At 47.2% G+C, this 19,365-nt stretch overlaps 1 protein-coding gene across 1 annotated transcript in view; it reads right to left on the bottom strand.

Moving 5' to 3' along the window:
- ATP2C2 (ATPase secretory pathway Ca2+ transporting 2) overlaps positions 1 to 19,365 on the bottom strand; it is a 27,847-nt gene extending 8,482 nt beyond the window's left edge. Inside the window, exons 1-15 of the mRNA XM_059481315.1 lie at positions 19,207 to 19,365; positions 13,819 to 13,929; positions 13,077 to 13,193; positions 9,853 to 9,942; positions 9,486 to 9,521; positions 9,335 to 9,396; positions 8,102 to 8,210; positions 7,877 to 8,026; positions 7,455 to 7,523; positions 7,073 to 7,148; positions 6,780 to 6,846; positions 5,513 to 5,637; positions 3,666 to 3,763; positions 2,160 to 2,261; positions 1,224 to 1,313 (exon numbers count right to left, since the gene is read on the bottom strand). Of these exons, the coding sequence (XP_059337298.1) occupies positions 1,224 to 1,313; positions 2,160 to 2,261; positions 3,666 to 3,763; positions 5,513 to 5,637; positions 6,780 to 6,846; positions 7,073 to 7,148; positions 7,455 to 7,523; positions 7,877 to 8,026; positions 8,102 to 8,210; positions 9,335 to 9,396; positions 9,486 to 9,521; positions 9,853 to 9,942; positions 13,077 to 13,193; positions 13,819 to 13,929; positions 19,207 to 19,305 (1,401 nt within the window). The 5' untranslated portion in view covers positions 19,306 to 19,365. The remainder of the gene's footprint in view (positions 1 to 1,223; positions 1,314 to 2,159; positions 2,262 to 3,665; positions 3,764 to 5,512; positions 5,638 to 6,779; positions 6,847 to 7,072; positions 7,149 to 7,454; positions 7,524 to 7,876; positions 8,027 to 8,101; positions 8,211 to 9,334; positions 9,397 to 9,485; positions 9,522 to 9,852; positions 9,943 to 13,076; positions 13,194 to 13,818; positions 13,930 to 19,206) is intronic.

The following is a 19,365-nucleotide window of genomic DNA, read 5'->3' as shown; positions in this document are numbered from 1 at the left end:
AAGAGAAAACACAAGGAGAGCAAAATTCATATTTCAAACTATTTTTTCCCTTTAGGTGTGGCTGATACGGGATAAATTAAACTGGAGTTTGAAGCTTGATTCCTGATAATTTTTTTAAGAATTAGGGAGCTGCCCTGCCTTTTTGTGAGGCTTTGGGTCAAAGGAGTTTCAAATCCATTCCCTAAATCTATGGCTGAGCAGATTTCTGGGTTTATTTTCTGGGTTATTTCCCAGCACCTCTACTTGAAAGAAGGAAATAGCAAATAACAGAATGGTCAGTCATGGATGTGATTTTGAATTATTTCCTGATGAATTACACTCAAAATGCAATTCACAACAAAACCTTTCAGTCCAAATCAATACATTCCTGTGCCAGGTGAAGTGGGAGACACTGGAAGCTGCTTTTGATCACCCCTGTCCCCAGCTCCCACCAAACCAAAACATTAAAAAGAAAAATAGGAGAGACACCCTCCCTCATATTCTGTTATTGCTTGGCTTGAATTCCAGAGCAGGAGGAAGGTTTTAACTCAGCATCTGGGGAAGGGAAATGCCATTGTTTAAAAAGAAAAAAAATTGAAAAATCATGATTTCACTGCTAGAGTTATGAACTTTAAAAGCAGGAGGTAAGATCAGATGTTTGCAGGGGCATCCTTTCATCAGGGACCTGGGGGCTGAAGCCACAGCCTGGGTGACACTGATGAGGTGACACCAATGAGGTGACACCTTGGGGTGTTTCACAGCTCTGCCCAGGAGTGTGAGTGCAATATGCATAAAAACATCTTGTTTTACATAATCGTGACAAGGAAAAAGTACAAACCAGCAGATGCCCCAAAATGAGGGTGACCCTCTGCCATGCAATCTGGCCTGGCCTGTTCCTGCCCATTTTAACTCTTCTCTTCCTCCTGGACTCTTCATTGGCACGTGCAGGAAATATTAAAAAGGTTTTCCCATCTAAGCCCAAAAGAAATGCATTACCCAGCCTAAGTGCAGGATTAACCAAGCCAGGCAATGATTGCTGTCAGCACAGGAGCTCAAGCAAAGTGTTTGTCCATGACTAAAGGATGGCTGGGAGAGGAAACATCTGTGGCAGAGGGGACAAGAGAGGACCAAAACCAGCCTGGGGAATAAACAGCAGTCTCACTCTGCTGCCAGACCTCACAAATCCAGCTTTTATTATTTATTTATTTGAATTGCTGGAAAATTTTAAACTCTAAGGGTCTTACCTTCATTGCCAGGGCAATGAGAGCTCCTTCTGTGGGCTGTCCTATCACAGTGTTTTTCCTGATAACAGCATTATTGACTACACAGCCAGCCTGGAGAAAGGGACAGGTTTGCATGGGATATTTTTGTCATTACTGAAGTCACAGCTTTTTAATGTCTTTAAATGAAATGGAAGAAGAGGAATGAAGGTTGGAAGATGGAAGGTTGGGGAATGAAAGGAGCCACATCCCAAAAGTTTTGGGAAAAACTCAGCAGCATCACTTGAGATCAGTTCTTGTGTTTTCTAAAGCCACTTAATGCATATAATACACCAGTATTTTGGTAAAATATTATACTTTGGATAAATTAACATCAAGAAAACATAAGATACATCTAATGAGCTCACAGATCATGAAAATGAAGGCTCAGTCTCTCCTTCTATTGTTTCTAATGTGCAGTATGAATAAAACAGGACCTAGTCTCCATTTGAGATTCCAGCTTGAATCATTTCACCACCCAAACATTCCACTTTAGCCTGCAGCTGAATGTTCAAAATTTTATGTAAAGCTGACACAAAACCCAGAGAACATCACAATAAATTTATAAACTGACTGTGTAGCTGGCTAATGTCTAGAAACTGTGCACATTAAAAACCTGAACAGGGTAAAATCTATTGGTTTCTCCTTTGCCAGAATTGTATTTTTATTCAGAATATCATTGACTCCTGAAGCTGATGGCTCTGGTCTCTCCCTGCATGCCTTATGATCATTGCCTTTCACTCCTAACTTCAGGAATTACATCACACTCAGTCTTTCCATGAGAATGTTTTAGCAAGCCAGTCCATTTTAGAATTACAAAAGTAGGTTTGTTTTTTTTTTCCCCCAGTAATCATCCAAAGTTATTTGTGCAACTGAAAACTGAATGTGACTAGGATAAGCTGGTTCATAATTTATACTTACCTCCACGAGCTTCCCGATGGAGATGTTGGAAAATTCTTTAAGGATCTCCTTGGATGGCAGAAGATAAACATTTCCATCTCCATTGTAGCCCACCCCGCTGACCTGAGGGAGGGAGGGAGAGAGAGGTGGGAAATCTCCCCTTTGCCAGGCAGGACTGGGCTGCAGATGTGTGCAGGGGGCTGCACTCAAGAAAATTCTCATTTTGAAGGAGAGCAGGGGTTCTTCTTTCTCTCTCAAAGCAAGGCTTAAAGGAAAGGCTGCAGACAGTGACAATATCACATTAAAATGGCTTTTTAGGGACAAAAGGAGTGAATTTGTCCTATAGGGAACTTGCTTGCTATAGATTCCAGAAGTTTCCTGCAGCTCAAGGGAGAGATGCAGACCTTTGGCATCACTGGGTTGTTCAAGCCCTGCTCTCTTGACTGTCTGTCCTCTGCCTCACATTTTGCATTTTCCCTCATTTTGCACAGAGAGGAATGATCCAAGCAGAGAAAGAAGCTGCTGTTATAATAAATATTCCTGCAGGAGATGGAGCAGCAAGGGTCAGTGTCACAGGTCAGGAACAGGAGTGAGGTGACACAGAGAGTCCAGGTATCTTCAGGAAGTTAAATTGAGTTTTATTGAAAACTTATTATTTTATACACAATAGAGGTCGACCTGGTTGGTCATTTAATCAACACCCAATCACACCACTGGCTAATTAAGAAGACACCTTTTGGTAAACATCTTATGAGAAAACAACTGCTCAGCACACCAGCTGCAAGATTGTCTTAATTCTTTTCTCAACCTTCTCAAAACCAGAACAATTCCTGGGAAGGTTTATCTGGCTTTCTCTCTCTGATCAGACTGTCACATCCACAGGTCAGTGGCAGGTTTCAGAATTTACAGTAACTGCAGGGAACAGTTATGCCAATCACAGAATTCACAGAATGACCAGGTTGGAAGAGACCTTCAAGATCATCGAGTCCAGCCCAGCCCCAACAGCTCAACTGAACCCTGGCACCCAGTGCCACATCCAGGCTTTGTTAAACACACCCAGGGATGTGTTCACAAAAACTCCAATTCCACCACCTCCTCAGGCCAGCCATTCTAATATTTTATCACTCTTTTCTGTGAAAAACTTTTCCCTAATATCCAACCTGCATTTCCCCTGTTGCAGCTTGAGGCTGTGTCCTCTTGTTCTGACATTTGCTGCCTGGAGAAAGAGACCAACCCCACCTGACCACAGTCACCATTCAGGAGTTGTAGAGAGCGATAAGGTCACCTCTGAGTCTCCTTTTCTCCAATGAACATCTCAGTGGGACCTGAGCAGTTCTGTCCCCTCAGCCCCACCTCTGCTTGTCCCCAGGGCTGGACAAATCCCTTCTCTGTACAGAATATGACAGGAACTGCTGGGTTTGGGGCTGGCCAGCCTCCCTGCTTTGTGTCTGAGTGAACCAAAGGCAGGTTGGGTGCTGCTGGATTCCAGCAGGAGAGGCTGGGTCAGCCCCTCAGCCCCATCCCTACCTCGGCCTGGCAGCCGTCCGAGGTCACGAGCCGCGTCACCGTCATCTCGTTGGCGGTCAGAGTGCCCGTCTTGTCCGAGCAGATGACATTGCAGCAACCTGGGGCAGGGATGGATCCAGTCACAACTGGGCAGTAATGCAGCCCAGCAGGGAGATGGAGAGGGGGGAGAACAACTTTCACTCGTGGTGTTTGAAGTGCACCGGTGAAAGGGAGAAAAGATTGAAAGATCCTTTACCCTAACAGGGAAAGGAAGGATCTGAGTGCACACTGGGGCATTGTGAGCATCACTGGGGTGTGAGATGTGGTAGGGGACACCTGAAGAGGGTCACATTGTCTTGGTCAATGTTTCTGAGTTGCAATATCACAGAACAGAAGAGCTGCTCTATTCCAAAAAGATAGACTCAATTCCCACCCAATTAAGCCTTGCTTCTCTAAATCAGGAATTGCAGCCTTTCCCTGCCTCACCAAGGGACTGTGAGAGGTGATCGGTTAAAGACTGTCACAAAAAGTACTCAAAGATCCACAGCCAAGAACAGAATCTGCCCCTTTACTCTGCTTTGTGCCAATCCTGATCCAGCAAAGCACATTTTTCTAGAGCCCATTTACAAAATACCACAAGAGGGTGAATTAGCAGAGGCACCACTGTCCAGATAGTTTCTACTCCCAAGAAGGGAGGAAATTAATACAAAATAAGCATCAGGCTCCAGCTCCCTCCTGAGTGTGAATATCATCCCTGGCTCTGGAGGTGATCACAGTGCTCAGGCACAAACCCCATGAGCACAGTGACCTCCAGGTAAAAACCTGGAGAGAAAATAAAGCAGATTGGGCTGAAATTAAATGAATCACGCTTTGGAAGGATTAGCAGAAAGCAAAGCTGTGACCTCCAATACCTCATTTTCAGTGAGTGATAATTAAAAAAGGATTGTTTTTCTCCTTTTCAGAAGTTTCCCAGACAGTTTTGGCTGTGCTTTCTCTGCACCTGCAGTTCTGCCTCTGTGGGCGCAGCCCTAGCAGAACAAATTCCCTCAGGAGGGAAAAGCCCTTTCAGATGTCCTGGGTCAGGGCAGAGACAATAAAATCAGGGTGATAAGATTCCTTAACTGGAGAACAAACAAGGGCAGTTCAAACAATTGCAGTGTTTCCTAAGAGGACAGGTTTTAGCTGCAGGACGTGGCTGTGCAGCAGATTTTGGGAACTGCACGGCCCAGCCTTGGTGTTTATTGTGCCTTTAATGAGTGGTGCTAAAGAGACTCTGTGTCTCCTCCTCCATATCCCTGCCACCCTGAGCAGGGCAGAGCAGCAAAGCCTGGGGTACAGTCACCTGGGAGTGAGGGACAAATTAAAGATAAGGGGAGCTGGAAGAACAATTCCATCCTGGTGTGTTGTGCCCTGCAGCTGCGAGGATGTGCTGGGACCTCCTCAAGTCCCCTCTGTCCCCCTCTCCGTGACTTTTTGGATATCAAGGAGATTTCCACCCAGCCTGCAGAAGGAAAAATGGCTTTATTTCTGCTGTCAGGAAGGGCTGGGGAGGTTTCTTTAGCTAGACACTGAAGAAGTGGGCAGGATGGATCTGCAGGAGGATCCCACTCATGGAGAGGAAGGAGAAACAAAGATTTTATAACCCAATGTGTGCCTGCTCCCCATGGGCTGGATTGCACCATTCCAACCATGCTCACACCACCAAACTAAGGGAAACACAGGGCAGAAAATGCATTTAATTCTGAGTGGGTTGCTCTGTCCCAGTAACCCTATTCCAAATTTATTTTTCTGGATCAGCCTGTGGCTGCCCAGCTCAGATTTGGGAGCCTGGCAGGTGACCAGGCCGTGTGGCCCCTCTGCAGCCTTACCTAAGGTCTCTACTATGGGCAGCTTCTTCACAATCACCTTTTTCTTGGCCATGCGCAGCACTCCCAGCACCAGGGTGACAGTGACCACGATGGGCAGCCCCTCAGGGATGGCAGCCACGGCCAGGCTGGGGACAGCAGAGACACAACAGCCTCAACACAGGGCCCAAACCACAGTACTGACCCAAAGGTGCCAAAGGGACATCCCCAGGGCTGAGTTTTCCTAAGGGGATAACCCTGGCACACTGTAAATACAAAAGCAGGATGTTTATCCAGCCCTTTGAGCTTTTCCTGGATGATTTTGACAGAGCAGTTATTTTTCTTCTTTACATTGACAAAGAGAAGTAATTTCTGGCTAAGCAGGGATGTAGAGACTGGATTTAATTTCATTTATTTAACTTTCTGTGGATGGCAATTGAATATTCCTTGGCATCAGGGCTCACATATTAACCACTGGCTTCTGACCACAGCCCCTCACCTCCTCTCTTACCCACAATGTGGGGGACAAAACCAGCTCCCCAAATGTCCCCATCATCAAAACCTGCAACACCTGATATGCTGGAAAAATCCAGCCCAGTCTGTATACTGGACATTAGATATTCCTTGGGAAGCTCTGAATGCTTCTAGGCATGTGCAAATGCAATCCAGGAGAGCTTATAAAACCATTATCTGCCCTCCAAAACTCAGAATTTACCACTTTCCTTGCACTGAATCAGTTTGGCTTCTCTGTCGTTCCCTCACCCAGGATTTTTTTTTTTCTTTCCATAGAACATTTTTTATTTAAGAAATGATTTTAGAACCATGACAACGCCAAGTTAACAGGTTTTATGGGCACTGCTGAAAACACATTTTTATTGTGTTTGATTAAGAAGCTGTGCATGCCTCTTTATGCATGTGTTTTGTATGAGGTGTGCATTCCTTTCTTTAGATGTAAATCCAGTGGGAACAGCAAAGAGTAATATTTGCTGTTGGTACACTCCCACTAAATTCACAGCACAGATAGGAAAGGGCACCCACAGCAGGATGAGGCAGAGATGCCAGTGAAGATTTTTGAGATAACAGTTTACAAAATTAAATAAACCCTCAAGCTTGGTTCTGTTTTTCTCCACTCTGTTTAAACCTCACAATAATTTTGCCAGTGCATGAGAAATACGTATTTATGAAAGGTTTTACTCAAGTTCTCTTATGTGAAAAGTTAATTGTTTTGAACAGGGAATTTTTTGGGATGTTTCATTAGAAATGAAAGAGAGAAGGGCTCTCCAGTCCTCACCTGACTCCAATGGTGAACATGCTGAGGAGATGCTTCCCTTGCAGCCAGCCAATGAGCATTATCAAACCTGGAGGTATAAAGGATTTGATTAAAAAAAGAATTTAAAAATTCCCTAACCTGTTTTAGCTGATGTTGTGGAACTAAAACCCAATGAGGCACCCAAATCTCTCCTTCAGTGCTGTCCCTGCTGGAAGCCCCAAAGTCCAGGTAAGCCAGACCCACCAGGGCTTTTGGGAGAGCACAGAGGGATCCCACAGCCAGCCATGCAAGTGTGAGCCCTGCATCCCACTCACCAATTATCCCAAAGGAGAACAGGGTCAGCTGCTTCCCCAGCCTGTCCATGCTCTTCTGCAGAGGTGTCTTGGGAGTCTGGAAAAATTAGAGATGACTGGTTCTTCTTTGGGTGTTTTGTGGGATGGGGAGAAGATGGTTAGCTCAGAACAAGTGACCCAACAGTGCTGGTTTCAATCCATGGTCCCTTGTGCTTTTCCTACCCTCAACCCTCCAAGGGCAGAGCCTGTCCTGTCCTTCTCTGTCACTTTGGTGTCCCTCACTCACACGGGCATTGTGTGGCAGGAGCAGAACTGAACCCAGTGCACTGGCTCCTGGGACTGCTCCTGCTCACAAACTTTCACCCAGGACATCCAGAATTTCCCCAGCCAAGGACTGTGTTACCTCCTCAGCCTGCATCATCTTGAACACCTCGCCAAACTGCGAATTCTCACCCGTGCCAATAACCACGCCCTGAAAAAAGGGAAGAAGAGAGATGGAGGTGGAAAAACCTAGAGAATCCCAGATGGGTTTGGCATGGAAGGGACCTTAAGCTTCTTGTTCCAGCCCCTGCCATGGGCAGGGACACCTTCCACTGTCCCAGGCTGCTCCAAGGCCCATCCAGCCTGGCTTTGGACACTGCCAGGGATCCAGGGGCAGCCACAGCTTCTCTGTGCCAGGGCATCCCCACCTTCACAAGGAAGAATTCCTTCCCAACATCCACCCTCACCTCTGCCATTCACCTTTTCCTGTTTCTCCATGCCCACACTAAAATAATCTCTAATTAATGCCCAGGAAAGGAAAAAATCAGTGATGTCAGGACTCACTTTCCCCTTCCCGTATCGCACCAGGGTCCCCATGAAAACCACGTTGCTCAGCGTGGTGATGTCCCCAGCCTCCAGCAGCACACCCTCAGTCTTGTTGCAAGGCTCAGCTTCCCCAGTAAAACTGGATTCATCCACCAGCAGATCTGTAACCTAATTCAAAAGATGAATTTCTGGCACTGTTAAGACAAGGCTTTGCCAGCCAGGCTGGTTTCCAGCTGAATTTACCTCGATGAGCCTGAGGTCTGCAGGAACCCTGTCACCCACAGACAGGTAGATGATATCTCCAGGCACCAGCTCTCGTGCTAGAAGGTGCTGCAGTTTTCCTTCCCTTAGGCTACATGAGGCAAAAGGAACAAAAAGAAGAAAGGGAAGCAGGCTGTGAGGGTTTTATTCCTTCTGCAAGCTTGGGAATGTGGCTGGCAAGAAAGCCTTGCCCCAAAGAGCTTCCAATGTACATAAGAACAGAAAATCTTCATAGCAATGAGCAGAGGATTATGTTCAGCTTGGGCTTGGTTTTAATTCGTAAATAGATGGGCAGGTTATGGATGAGTTACATTTCAGGAGTGACTTTATAAACTATAAACATTATTTATACACTAGAGGAGCAATGAGAAGTTGTGCTTACATGCTTTAAATAATGAATTTCAGACTCTTGAACCTAAAAAAGAGGCGTTTTAAAGCTAGAATTACTCCTGGCATTCCACTGCTGCATTCAAAGTGGAGCTTTCCAGGCAGCTGGATGCTTCTGGTGTCATATCATAAATAAATAAAGAACCAACAGTGGGGTTTGTAAGCTCCAGGGTGAACTTTGGACCACAGGAAAACCCCACACCTCTCTGGCAGGGCAAGGCTTCCCTGAGCCTCACAACTTATTCCTGTTAGCTGTGACAAAACTGATTTGTAAAGACATAAATAAGGAAAACGTTTCTTGTGATTTCCAGCACTGATAACAAACATCAAAGTGGGGAAAGCGGTGTCTGATGCACCCTGCAGCTGCTCCATGGGCTGTGACCTGGCTGTGCCTGTGCCTGACACGTGTGTGCAGCACCAGGCAGGACAAGAACCCCATCCCACCTGCACTGCACTCAGGTGTTGCTTTGTGCCCAGATCTTCTAAGGAAAAACTACCCTAAAGAAAATAATACACACACAGGTGAGGTTTTTCCTGTCTGGGGAGAGAGGATGCTGCAGGGATGTGGAGCAGATTTTTCTGGGACTGTCCTGTCTTAGCATTTATTAATTCCACAGGGTGCCTACTCCTTATTTCTATTTTTTTCCTAATAGTAAAACAAAAATTCTAATAATTTCTGATCAATACTGATTATTTCATCCCCAACCTAGAGCTGCACCCATTCACAGTGCCACCCCTCCAGAGACCAGCTCCTCACTATTATTCCACAGCCTGGAATAATTCTCTTCTCCCTTTGGTGCTGCCCTCTCAGCCCCCTCCCTGGCTCACCAGTTGCACTCAGGGGGCACCAGCTTGTTGAGCTCCTCCAGGGACTTTTCTGAGCGATATTCCTTGGGAAGGAGAGGGAGAGGAGAGCCAAGTTACAGCAGAGGGCCCTGTGCTGCTGGCCATGGCCACTGCAGAGCTCTGCACAACCCACCTGGATGAAGGCCACGGTGACCACGATGAGCACGGCCTGCGAACAGAGAGGTGACAGGTGTGGGCACAGGGACCATGGGGACAAAGGACAGGGACCACCACCGTGGGGACAAAGAACAGGGGCTGCCACCATGGGGACAGGTGACATCCAGTGTGGGGATGGGGGACAGGTGACACCCGCCATGGGGACAAGGACAGGGGCCACCCACTGTGGGGACAAGGACAGGGACCACCATCACAGGGACAAAGGACAGGTGTCATATGGGTGATGGGGCCACCACTACGGGGATAAAGGACAGGTGACACCCACTGTGATGATGGGGGACAGGTGACACCCACTGTGGTGATGGGGGACAGGTGACACTCACCATGGTGATGCTCGCAGCGTCCTCATACTCCTTTGTGATGACGCTCACCAGAGCTGAGGCCAGCAGCAGGAGGATGAGGGGGTTTTTGAACTGAGAACACAAGGGAAATATGGAAGGAGAGGTGCTGAAAGTGGGATGGCTGCAGACCCAGCAGGAAGGTTTCCTCAGGAAGGGTTCCTCAGGAAAGATCCCTCAGGAAGGGCCCCAAAGGAAAGATCCCAAACGAAGGATCCCTCAGGATGGGCCCCACAGGAAGGATCCCAAAGGAAGGATCCCACAGGAAGGGCCCAGCAGGAAAGGTTCCAGCAGGAAGGATCCCTCAGGAAGGGTCCCATGAGAAGGGTTCCTCAGGAAAGGCCCAGCAAGGAGGGCACAGCAGGAAGGGTTCCTCAGTCCCTCAGGAAGGATCCCTCAGGAAGGGTCCCTCAGGAAGGGTCCCTCAGGAAGGGTCCCAGCAGGAAGGGTTCCTCAGGAAGTGTCCTTCAGGAAGGGTCCCTCAGGAAGGGTCCCACAGGAAGGGTTCCTCAGAAAGTGTCCTTCAGGAAGTGTCCTTCAGGAAGGGTCCCTCAGGAAGGGTCCCTCAGGAAGGGTTCCTCAGGAAGTGTCCTTCAGGAAGGGTCCCTGCGTGGTTCTGCTGCAGGACCCTCCTTACATCATGGTCAGGTTCTGCAGTTCCTGCCCCACAGGGATTTGGTGGCCTCGGGGACCAGCAGGAAAAACTCTGCTGCAGTCTCAAACTGCACCAAGGGAAATATAGGGTAGATATTAGGGAAAAGTTTCTCACAGAAAGAGTGATAAAGTTCTGGAATGGCTGCCCAGGGAGGTGGTGGAGTCCCCATCCCTGGGTGTGTTTAACAAAGTCTGGATGTGGCACTGGGTGCCAGGGTTGAATTGAAGGGTTGGGGCTGGGTTGCTCTTGAAGGTCTCTTCCAACCTGATAATTCTGTGAATTCTGTGAAGTTCACACCAAAACACCTGAATCCCCCCACTTCTCCTCTTTTTGCACAGGCACTGCTCCCCTTTGCAGACACAGAGCTGATTCCAAAAGCTTCTTAGATGCACAATAAGAACAAACAAAACCTTTACTGTCCTTTTAGAATCTGAAACCAGAAATCCTCTTTCTTCTTCTTTTTCATTTTTTCTTTAATTAATCTGCTCAAATCCTCACTGGACCGAGGGCTGTCGGAGTCAGGTGCTCACTTGTTTCACTTCTAAGCAGAGATTTTGAGGCCCCTTTTGCTACCTGAGAAAATTACAGCTCTGCTTAACTGATGTGGGAATTGATGGAAAGGAATTAAATGGATGAAGATAAATCTGCTTGCTTCATGCAACAGATGTGTGGTGATGCTGAGCAGGAAAGCCAGGGTTTAAATTTATTCTTGGATGGATCCAAAGGTGAAAGTCCCTCCATTTCTCTTTAGAAAAACGAGGCAAAGGGGATGTTTACAAAAATAGCAACTGGAAGAAGCAACAGCAAGGGGCTGCTGGGTGTGAATGGTGCAGGAGCAGAGGCACCAAAAGGTTGCAGGAGGATCAGAGATGTACTAACAAATCCCTTTGGTGTCCCTGTAGGAGAAACTGGTTCTTAAGGCTGAGCAGAAAAAAAACCCACCATCTCACTTTTTATCAGGAATAAAAGAATCCTTGGAGAGATTTAGTGATCCTTACCAAAAGCTTAAGAATATCAATCATATAGAAAAAAAGGGATGAACTATGAAATAAAAATGAAGTATTTCAAAGCAACTCAAATCCTTGTGATTCAGCTAAGCAAGATCAGTCAAATCACTGGTTAGAAATGAAAAATAAAAACAAACAAAAGGCCCTTGTCTGGTTAAAAGATCTCAAAGAGAGGTGAAAGATGTATTAAATACTGATGAGAAATAGATAATAAAAGCAAAATTCAAGGATAACTCAGCTGGGGAAAGACAAGATGACAAATATCACTTTCTGCCTGGCTTTTGGGGCAGTTGGTGTGAATTTGTGGGTGTCACAGCCCATGGCACCATTTCTCAATGTCCCTGTCACTGGTGTGTCACTGGCAGAGACCCTGACACCTCAGGTTTTGGCTTTTCTATTTTTCACTCTCTGTGCTGCTTTAGTGTGTGGGTCTGGGCTCACATCAGGGGATGCTGAGCTCTGTGCACAGAGCAGGGACACAAAACAATTCCTGCTCCAGCTGGGCACCAAGGACAAATGATCCAAATCTCAGCCCCAGAGCACAAACACCGTGGGCTGGAGAGAGAAAAACAAGCAGGGTGGGACTGCAGGGGCTAAAGCTGCAATGGGACAATGAACTGCAAGGTGCAAATGGAGCAGAGCTGATCCCAGGGAGAGACCCCGGGAGCGCTCGAGCATTTTGGGGCCATTTTGGGTCATCTTGGGTTCATTTTGGGGCCATTTTGGTTCATCTTGGGTTCATTTTGGGACCATTTTGGTTCATCTTGGGCTCATTTTGGGGCCATTTTGGTTCATCTTGGGTTCATTTTGGGACCATTTTGGTTCATCTTGGGCTCATTTTGGGACCATTTTGGTTCATCCTGGGTTCATTTTGGGGCCATTTTGGTTCATCTTGGGTTCATTTTGGGACCATTTTGGTTCATTTTGGGTTCATTTTGGGGCCATTTTGGTTCATCCTGGGTTCATTTTGGGGCCATTTTGGTTCACCTTGGATGCAGCCCTGGCTGGGCTCTTGTGCTGCCCAAGGTGGATCAATTGAGGTTTCTGAATAAATCTCTACTTTATTCTTTATCTCCATCTAGTCTCTGTTCTGGGTCAGCCTTCACAAGGCATCAATCCTAAAACTCCCCTGAGCTCCACAGCTGCCCCTTTCCTAGAAGGACAGCCAAAATCAGAGCATCTTCCAAAACCAGAGCATCTTCCAGCTACTGGTTTTCCTCAAACCTTTCACGAATTTCTCACTTGCCTTAAAGAGAATAAATATGCTCCAGCAATCTGATCTACAGCTTGATTTGTGGGCTGTGTGGGGATAAAAAGGACCATTTCTGTCTGCAGATGTTATCTGCACCCTCAGGGAGCTGCAGAGGAGCCTCACAGTGGCTTTTCCCAGGGGAAGGAGCAGTTCCTGTGCCCAGGGCACAGCCTGTTCCAAGGCTCAGCCTCTGGAAGTAGAAACCCTGAATATTTCAATGCAGGCACACGCTCAGCAAAACCCAGCCAGGTTTTGTTTCTGCCAAGAAATGAGGATCTGTGCAGAAAATCCTCACCTGGTCCAGATATTTCTTCCATATTGGCTCTGTGTTCTCTACTGAAAATTCATTCCAGCCGTGTTTTGACCGGCGCTGGAGCACGGAAAACTCAGAGAGTCCAGTCTGTAAATCAACCTAGAGGGGAAAAAACACAACCCAAACATTTCATATTATAGAAAACTTATTATGTCAAATTTGTATTAAAGCCCTATTAGCAGACTAGGCAAGATCTTCATGGCTCAGTCCCACATGAAGAAAATAAATCCTTCTGTTGTTTTTCTGTTTAAATATATATTTTTGTTAAACTATAAAATTTTACCATCAACCATCACAGAAACCCATTAAGTAAGCACAAGTTAATTAAAAAAAAAGTATATTCCCAAAAGGGAGAAATTGTACCAGAAATTGTACCATAGACTATGAAGTAGAAATGTAAAATAGTAAAAGAAAGAAAGGTTTTCTGACTGCACTGTGTATTTAAAGAGAAAATAAAAATAAATACATCCTGACAAAACTTTTAGGGAACAAAATGAGCAGGGATAAAATCTATTCTGCCTGGATTTAAAAAATACTGAGGTCAGAACCCAAAACATAGCCAAGCACTAAAGCTTTCCCTGATGGTGGGGACCCTCACAGGATCCATCCCACAAAAAGGCAGAGGAATTGGGCACTCCAGGAGTTTGCAAGGCAATTAAAGGCTGATTTTGCAGCTCATGCCCTTCCCACAGCAGATCCCACATTCCCAAGGGCAAATCCTTACGTTGAGGGCTCTTGCCAAGTCCTCCTTGTGGCATTTACAGGCGTCCTTCGGGGGCAGCACTGCCACCTCCTGCTCCTGCTGGATGATTTTCAGCTCACACTCCTGCTGGGGCTGAGCAAACACAGCAAAGCACTCGTCAGGTGAGAGCAGTGTTAATTAAAGCTTTCCAGCACCTCCTTGTTTTTCCCTTCATCCCATTCCCTCCCCCCCCCCTTGCCAGCTGGGCTCCTTCGGTCACTACAACACTTCCCAAACCTCAGAGCTTTAACACCAGCTCTAATTCTGGTATTAGAATTAGAATTATCTAATTCTGTGAGGCTTAAAGTCAGGGGCAGGTTCTTGTGGGGGGAGAGAGGCTGTGAGGAGCTGGGGAGCCACAAAGGGAAGCTCATGGTGCTGATCAGGAGAGGTTTGTGCTGATCAGGAAAGGTTTGTTCTGTTTGAGTATCCTGTCCAGAGCAGCTCTGTCCCCTGCCAGTGTCTCACAGCCCAGACTCAGTGCTCAGAGCAAGGAAAACATTTTTCCCCTCGTGAAAACACAATAAATGAACTGAAAATGTGAGCTAGAAATGTGAACCAGGAGAAGCAAAACCTGCCCTCCTGTGTCCAGGGCTGTTTTGCCTCTGCAGCTCCTCCGAGCAGGGTAAACCCTTCCTGCCCCATCCAGGCAGCCCAAACCCTCAGCATCCCAACCTCTCCCTTTTAATTCCCTCCATTTCCTTCTCTAAAATGCACTTCCCACAGCAGCAGCATCCCCAAAACCTCTGCCAGGCCCATGATGAAGGCATTGTGATCGGGCTGAGTACAGAAAGGGAGAAATCTCCCCCTTCCCAAGGGAGAGGATCTCCATTCCCTTTTCCCTTCATCCACAAAGCACAGAAATGTGTTCATTAAAAATGTGTTTAATGAATTTAACGTGTTCATTAAAAAAGGAACCCCCAGAGCTTGTGGCAGGCACTGGGCACCAGCAACCAGCACCCTGGGATGTTTGCTGTGGGATGCACTCAGGTCTGGCTCATCCTCCTGCAGGGGCATTTGGGGACTTGAATATTCAGGAACTTTCTAGGAACATGCAGGGCTTTGCAATCTAAAACCTGAGATAAATGCAGAAAATGATAAATGCAGAAAGATATAAATGCAGAAAACCATAAATGCAGAAAATCATAAATGGAGAAAATAACAAATGCAGAAAATGTCCTTGGCTGTTTTCTCATGGAGTTGGATTCAGTTTTGGGGTTTCTGGAGGGCTCAGAGTGTCACTAAGCCCTGCTCCTGGACCAGGCTTTAGCCATATCCATCTGTTGTAGCCCCTTTTTATGGCCATTTTGTGACATTTTCCTCAAGCTGGTGACCCCATTTTGCCCAGAGAAGCTGCAGCACTGCTCCCCTTTTTGAGCCATCCTAGCACTGGACATCACCCTTATTTCCACATCTCCTTAACAGACCTCTTGAGAAGGGACAAAAATATCCATTCCATTTTTAAAACTCGTGAATTATTGGATTTATATCCCTCTTTGGGGGATTTATTTGACTTATATCCCTGTTTGGGTGTGCTGCTTGTACAAATCCATCAGTTCCCTGTAACTTTGTTGACATCCTGACACTGAAATCCCAAAAAGCCACTTATGGAGATGGAAGGGTTTGGTGGGAAGAAAACACAAGGCTGCCATGGATAAACACATCCTGGAATTCACTGCCAGCCTGATTAATGTGGCTGCTCTGTGCTGCAGGTGACACACACAGGTATCAAGGTACAGCTCTGCCCTGGAGGAGTTTAAATTTTAATAAAAGCAGCTGGAGGGCAGGAAGGGACCTGGACATGAAGATAACATGCCTGCACTCCCCAAGGGAAGCAGGGCCCGGCTCTATCAGCAATATTTACCTTCAAAAAGGTGTGGAGGAAATAAATGCCAAAGGCCCTGGATGTGTCTGAGCCCTCTGTGGTTTCTCAGCTCCCTGCTCCGGGGGCTGCTGTGACAGGAACAGCTTCACTGGGGTGAGTTCTCTCAATAAAGGGTTTCTCCCTCATGAGCATGGCACAGCTTTTCCCACCAGAACAGCCCTGAAATGCATCAGAGGGGCCCCATCTCCCTCCTCATCCTCTGCATGTGCTGCCTCTGTGCCCCAATCCCATCCCAGCCCATGGATGTGGGGTGCCAGGCAGTGTCCTGTGCAAATCCCTTCCCAAACAAACCTCTCCTGGCTCTGTATTTACACTGCAAAGCAGATGTGGCTTATCCACAATATCCATTTACATTTATAACCTTTATCCTCTCTGCACAAGAGCACAGACTCCACTCAGCAGGGTAGGAAGACAAATATAACAAATATAATATATAACAAAAGGGGAATTATCAGTTTATCCATTGCTTTGCAAGATCAGGAGATACTGGGGGCTGTAAGGAGCAGCTGGTGTGGCTGGGAGCCACCTTGGAGGTACCTGAGCATCCCTCATCCCAAAACAATCCATCAATTGTGCCACTGAGCAGCCCATGTGGAAGAAAGAGAGCATGGGGCTTTCTGCAGAGCACACAGCCCTTTTTGTGTACTCTGGCAAGCAGCCCAAAATATCAGTGCTCGGGATTTTCCCCCACCTCTGCCGAGGCTGAGGCTTTGCATATTCTTTTCCCTGTCTTGGGTTACTTTGGAGCAGCTAATGGACTGCAATCCAGAGAGGGCTGGGTTATTTAGATTACATGAAGCCCTTCCAAATATTAAACTTTATCCTGCCAAAAACCCAATAAATTAATCAAACCATTCTCTCCAAAGCCTTTTACGTTTCTGTTTTTGGGTGGACATGGCAGGCAAAAAGAGCCATGTTCCAGGGGTGCAGACAGAATGCAGAATCCACCCTGCAGGTGAGGAGCTGCCTTGCTGGGCGTCCCTCTCCAAGCTCCCATCACCACCACCACCATTTCTGCACCTCCCACACAATTTCCCACTTCCCTGTTGCACATCTCTCAACAGAATTCCAATTTTTTACACGAAACAAAGACCTGGTCCCCTGCTTGCAGATCCAAGCCTCAAAACAGTGCCTTTGATTGTGCAAAAGGTTTTGCAGTAAAGCTGATTTGAAGCACCCAGCTGCAGCCCCTTGAGAGTCCTGCCCTGGGCTGTGCCCACTGAGGTGCCCCTGGTGCGTGGGCAGAGGGAAAGGGGATGTAAAGAAGCAGTGCACAGGCTTTCCTCCCACTTTCACACACTCTGGGATGCTCAGAAGAAAACAATCTTTGCGTGTTCTTCAGATTTCTGCAGGAAACAGTTCTCCTAAAGTGGAAATCAGCCCCACAAGAATTCTCCTGCATTGGGGACTGAATTCCCTGGTTCTGAATGGGGCACTGCAGGAAAGGGTTAAACCATGGCCAGCGGAGCCTGGACAGGGCTGGGTGTGTGCTCTGCCATCTCCAGGTGACACCATGGCCACAGGTGAGCTGGTCATCACCCCACAGTGACAGCTCTGGGGCTTTCCTTCACAGGAAATGTTGGGGAAGGCATTTCGTCACCATTTGGAGTATTGGGCATTTCTCCTGCCTGGAGTCCCAACAGATCACCTGCAATCACACCTGTATGGCCCAGCACAGTGCTTTGACCAGAATATTTATATTTATATTTTACATTTATATATTATATATTATATATTATATATTATATATTATATATTATATATTATATATTATATATTATATATTATATATTATATATTATATATTATATATTATATACTATATACTATATACTATATATTATATATGTAGTATATATATTTAATATATATTATATACACTTTATATATTTATATTTATATTTATATTTATATTTATATTTATATTTATCACATAAGATTGAAAGTGCTCTGCAACTATTTTCAAGCGAAGCAGCAAAATGCCATCAAGTAGGAGGAAAAGGAGTCATTTACCAGCCTTAATCATACTCTGGGAATAAGTTTGTTCTTATTTTCATTTTACACTGCTGTCTACCTCCTACCCCATGCCAAAGCTCTCCTCACCTCCCTCCTCTGTTACACACACACCACTCTCTGCAAGGACCAGAGCTAAAATTCAAGAGGGGTTTAGCTTTGGAAGTAAATACATGGCACTATTTATTTTGGCACAGCATAAATGGTGCAGCCTAAGAACAAGGCAGCCTAATTGCCAGTGGCCTCCTGCCTACGTGCAATCAGAAATTTCAGCTGCCCACCAAGCCAGGGCACAGGACTTTCTGTAACCTCATCAAGATCTTCTTTTCCTGGGGTTTTGAGCTCTGGCTGAGCAGTGCACACCAGCATCACCCCAAGCACTGCACAGGGTGAGAGTTCAGTGTCTCATTTTCTTCTCCCTGTGGCACTGACTCACCCCACACTGGACAGGTGAGACTCAGAAAGGGGATTAGCTGAAATGATAGCTGGGAAAGGCTTCAGTCACTCAGGAAAAGCTCATGAATCTCTCCAAGTGTGTGGTTAGAATTCATTGGGATGGCAGTCAGGGCTAAGCTGAAGGGATTACACAAATGGGGTTCACGTGGCACAGCACCCAACCCATCTGCCACGTGCCAGGAAAACTGGGGCTTGAGCCATGGGAGCCTTGTGCTGAGCAAATAGTCAGATCATCCCAGACTGGAAGATTTTGTGGTGAAAAACCAAGAAGAACATCAAATATGTCACCCAAACCCCCACTGGCCACTCCATCTGTGCTGAGGACAGGGAGGGCACAGTAATGCAGCATTTTTCAGGGTAGGAAAGCAATATTTCCCAGTGGATTCTGCAGGTCTGAGCCAAAACTCTCCTTGGCCACTGGCTACCAGCCCTGACTGCAGGAACAGCACAGAGGGGTGCAGGAACAGCCCAAGGGTCAGAGCCTGAGGGTCACATCCCAAGGGTCACCTCCTGAGCGTCATAGCCCCAGGGAAACATCCCCAGGGTCACAGCCACAGAGTCACAGCCACAGGGTCACACCTGAGGGTCACATCCCGAGGGTCACAGCCCCAGGGTCACAGCCCCAGGGTCACATCCTGAGCGTCACAGTCCCTCAGCCAGTGACCAGCACTGGTGGCAGGGTACTCTGGTGACAGGGGAGCCCTGCTCTCCATTTCCCCTGCCTCCCATGGCACTCCAGGGCTCTCCCACGCTCTTCCTTAGTTTGGAAGCTCCTCAGAGCAGGGAACAAAGCTGCTGGGCAGGATTCGGGCCTCAGCTCTTGGATTCCTGCATAGAAACAAGGCTCCCCATGGCTCTGACCCTGGCAAACAGCGCCCACCTCATCCCCGTGCTGCGGGAGCCTCGCACGGAGCGGGGACAGCGCGGCCACAGCGGGACAAACCCGGCAAAGCGCACAGAGCGAACCCCAAACACACAAACTACCCCAGCAGGTCCGGGCGAGAGGCAATCCTCACCTCCTCCTCCGGCTCGCCGCTTCCCAGGGGCTGATATTTCTGCACGAAGCGGAGGAGCGACTTTTTCTGGAAGAATTTGGTGATGCTCCCTTGGCCCATCTTCTCCGGGACGACCCGCGGGGCGGCACCACCGGGACCAGCGGCACCAGCGGGACGGGA

The sequence above is a fragment of the Ammospiza nelsoni genome, chromosome 13, assembly GCF_027579445.1.
Source record: "Ammospiza nelsoni isolate bAmmNel1 chromosome 13, bAmmNel1.pri, whole genome shotgun sequence".
Lineage (NCBI taxonomy): Eukaryota > Metazoa > Chordata > Aves > Passeriformes > Passerellidae > Ammospiza > Ammospiza nelsoni.
This window is presented reverse-complemented; position numbering and strand designations above follow the sequence as displayed.